We start from the raw sequence: 4,171 nt of genomic DNA on the forward strand, positions 1-4,171 counted from the left end.
TACACCGTCACCGGAAAATGCGGGACGCTGAAGAACTTGGCATAGCCTTTACAAGTGGAAATTCGCGGCCGTGGCAGCCATGGCACGCGGGCGTTCGCCTTGGGATTGAAGTCGGGATCGTAAGAACACGGATAGTAGACCGAGAAGAGCACCGTGTCCAGGCGCAGCGCATGCTCATGATTCCTCTTGATGTTGGAAAATGTCCTCGCTTCGCGGACGGGTAGCTCGATCTCCAGATATCCGACGCGGTGCGGGCCCGAGTAATACGGGAGGGAATGGAGGAACGACTCACGCCAGGTCTTCGGTAGCTCTGGAGGCGGCTCAGGCTTGTTTTCACGCCCTTTCCGCTCCTCCTCGGTGCTCATCGCGAGATGTTCATGTGGCAGTAACGTTACCGTACCGAAGCGGCGGAGCGCAAAAAGGCAGGGCGGCGGGTAGGTTGCGATATACTTGCAGATTGTGGCTTTTCACTCTCGATGGGGCAGCACTGTGGCACTGTGGTCTGTACAGAACCAGAAATTTAATATAAGAAACAAGAAGCAGCTAAGTCCCAGGAGCCCGGATCCAAGCTCTTGACCAAATCAAACAATCACTATCGTGAGATCACGCCCAGAAGGTCCCAAGAGATGCCCAGCGTTTCTTGGTTGACAACAAGGTGCCAGACCAAGGCGGAGCAGATCTCTCTGACGTCACGGTTTTCAGGTACTAGATCGCTGTGCCTGGCCCAATCCCACCCACGGCGGTTGGCCCGTTCCAGAACACGCCCCGAACCCGAACCAGAACCAGCTAGCTAGCTAGCGCCCGAGACTCTTGGCGCGCCTGTCCTCTCTCCATCCACGTGATGCCTGGATTTCGACTCTTCAAAAGGGTTCCAAGAACACACCTCCTGCTCTTCGAAATCCCCCGAGAGTAACCCATCCAATTGCCGAGGATGGAAGTGCCGGCGCTCTGTCTCTCTCTGTGCGTGTTTCAAGGCACAGGTCAGCCACAGGATCTTCCATGACCATCTCACCAATTTAACCGAAAACCTGGAGTGCATTGCGTGCTGATTGCTGCGGGCGGATTTTGCCTGATTCCAAGCGTTTCCGGGGAGCCAGCGGCCTCGATATGGCGATTACGCGTCCCATGCTCTCGAATAGTCTGGGGAAAGCACCCTGGGCAGAAGCGTTCCGGTTCTTGTCGTGCGGCGCTCCACCATGTGGTACGTGAAGAGTTTTCTCCGGGAGAGGATGGAACGTAGAGGTGAGTAGTGCCATCGTGCTCTTTGCCGCCGTGTACAATTTTGGCCGATAGGAAAGGGCGAGATGCCAAGGCTTTGGTCATGTCATAGGGGTTAGGATTGGCCTAGTAGAAGCAGAAAACGATGATGGCTTTCGTGATGGAAAGCTGAAGAGCCTCTCAGGCGAAGCATCTTGTGAAAAATTGTCTTTCACACCTTCCAAGACTTCACATTCTGAAGTCGACAACGGTGGAACTCGGTGTACTTATGTGGCGCATTGTGTACTTCTTTTACAAGCAGAGGCACCTACATCCGCAACGTTACGATCGTTTCGGTTGCGACGGCTACCTCAATGGAGAGGATTCTGGCCAAGATAAGAGCATAATTCCCCCAAAGGTGGAACTCGAGTGATTAGAGAGCGAAATTACTCTTCTCATTAATGAATTATATATATTTTCATCCTCATGGAGTTGAGACATGCCCGATCCAATTCGTCCCTTGCCAGACGAGATTCCAATCTCCAGTCTATATGTAAACACCAAAACGCCAAGGTGCATGTCGATCATTAGGTCCCTCTGCTCGCTATGATAGATGTGTATCGTCAAACCGCCTTCCCAGCCTCTATCATGCAACGCCAATCCGAATAAACTTAGGCAGTACCGGCCTCGACGTCCTTATCCTTGTTCTTCTCGGCCTCAGCCGCAGCCTCAGCCGTCGGGTTCTTGCTGCGATCCTGCTGCACCAGCCCCTGGTTCGTGACGTGCTCCTGGTTGAGACTGTACCCCTTGATGAGCACGCTCAGCAGCAGCCCGAAGGCGGCAAAGGCGAGCAGGCTGATCCAGATGGTCCGCAGGCTCTCGTTGTATGCTGTCACCAGGTCGTCCTTATCGGCACCCTTGGGCATCTGCTTGATGATCTCGACGACGAGCGTTGCCTCCTGGCTGTATTGGTCCGCCAGCCCGGCGAAGGCGGGGAGGTCCTGCAGCTTGCGCTTGAACACGTTCTGGAAGATGACGCCCGAGATGGCCACGCCGACCGATTGTCCGAACGTTCGCAGGAAGCTGTAGAATGCCGCGGCTTGTCCGTTCAGGGCTGGCTCGCAGGCAGCCTGGATCGACAAAGCCATGGCAGGGAAAAGCATGCCTGTACCCATACCAATCGGAACGTTGAGCCAGATCCATGCAGCGACGCTGGTGTCAGGCTTGAGCAGCAGGAGAAGGCCGCCTCCAAGAGTTGTAAGCACCCAACCGATCCAGAGCGACCACCGATAGTGGCCTGTGATCCCGGCGATGATGCCAACAGCCATACCAGCTGGTGCGACGGTGAGCGTCTCGGGGAGAACAGCGACAGATGAAGTGATTGGCGAATAGAACTTGACGCCTTGGTAGTACAGGGCTGTAGGATTGATGTCAGAACTTAAAGAATTCCCATGAGATACAAACGAGCTGGAGAACTTACTGAGGAAGTACAGCAACGACCAGAGAATCATGCCGTGGAAGACTGTCATCACGTACGTGATGATCATGTCCCAGTTCGTGAAGATACCCCTGGAGATGATGGGCTCAGTTGCGATCCTGACTTCGTACCATCCAAAGACCACAATGCCAGCAACACCAATCAGCAAAGGGAGGAGCACTCTCCAAGAGTCCCATTCGTACATGACACCACCCGTTGTTAGTCCGAATAAGAACGCAGTCGAGCTGGCAGTGAAGAGGAACGACCCAAACCAGTCAAAGCGGCCGAGCTTCTCGAGAATATGGCCAGGGATCTTGGCCTGGTGGAGGAATAGAATGACAAAGATGATGCCAAGACCGATGACAGGCAAGTTGATGTAGAAGATCCTTCGGTCTATGTCAGCAATCTTAATCCATCGACAAATCTAGGAGGAGCATGTACCATCTCCACGAGATATTCTCCGCAAAACCAGCTCCGATCAGGGGCCCGGTCACAGTCCCAATAGACCACATGGCGCTCAACAAACTGAACCATTGGCCTCGGAATGCGAGTGGAACAAGATCGGTGACAACAACTTCTGTGAGCGCAAGCAGACCACCGCCGCCAACACCCTGGATAGTTCGGCCCACCAAGATTACCGTAAAGTTGTTAGCGAGAGCCGCAACGAGCGAGCCAGCAGCAAAAAGCGCAGAGGTGACATAGATCAACTAGATTTCGAAGTTCTATTTAGCGTGCTGGCTGACAATTGCATGCATCGTTTTCAAGACAAGAACTCACGTATTTGCGACCGAAAATGTTACTCAGAGATGCCACTGTGGGCTGTAGCACTGTACTTGCGAGAAGGAAACTGGTACCCGACCAGAAGGCTTGGAGTGCTGTGCCACCAATCGCAGAGCTAATGGTGGGTAGCGCGACGGAGAGCGAAGTGGCATCGAAGGCAATGGCGAGAGCAACTGTGCAGAGAGCAATGAAGGCTAGGAAGAACTCTCTCGTGGGTTTGAATACCGGCTTGTCGTTGACGATCTCGACCTTGCCGGCATCTGTGATACCGACACCAACTCCCTCCTCCTGAGAAGTCGACACACCAGTGTCCGACTCATTGCCCCGGTCCTTGGGGTCTAGCACGCCTGACATGATGATGGCAGGTAATGTTGGAAAAGCTTTCTTTCACAGGTTGATGTGAAGAGAGAAAGAAGGGACGAGGTCGAACGGGAGGTCTTGTCGATTCAGGGCATAGCTAAGCCTTGATATCGTAGGGGGGCTCAAGGAGATAGATATAATCCAAGGTAAAGGCCCGCCGGATGTGTCCATGAACGTTGCAACTGCGAGCCTCGCCCACTTTTTCCTACCAAGGAAGGGCATACGCATACGCAAGGTGCATACGGCGGCTTACACAAGCAGGACGGAGTGTCAGACATCCAGTTTGACCTTCTCCCAGTAAACTTTTGAGGCATCGGACCTCCACGACTCCAAAGGCACTAACGGCCATCGGAGCCG

The 4,171-nt window shown here is 53.8% G+C and overlaps 1 protein-coding gene across 1 annotated transcript; it reads right to left on the reverse strand.

Moving 5' to 3' along the window:
• Window positions 1-1,868: 1,868 nt before the first annotated feature.
• UCRPA7_3704 (putative mfs multidrug transporter protein) lies at window positions 1,869-3,808 on the reverse strand (the record flags this gene model as incomplete). The annotated part of the gene is made up of 4 exons (XM_007916288.1): window positions 1,869-2,614; window positions 2,678-3,060; window positions 3,116-3,381; window positions 3,452-3,808. 4 exons carry the CDS (start codon window positions 3,806-3,808, stop codon window positions 1,869-1,871), a joined length of 1,752 nt encoding a protein of 583 aa, XP_007914479.1.
• Window positions 3,809-4,171: the final 363 nt, after the last annotated feature.

The sequence above is a fragment of the Phaeoacremonium minimum genome, assembly GCF_000392275.1.
Source record: "Phaeoacremonium minimum UCRPA7 unplaced genomic scaffold PA7_03_scaffold_290, whole genome shotgun sequence".
NCBI classification, from domain to species: Eukaryota; Fungi; Ascomycota; class Sordariomycetes; order Togniniales; family Togniniaceae; genus Phaeoacremonium; species Phaeoacremonium minimum.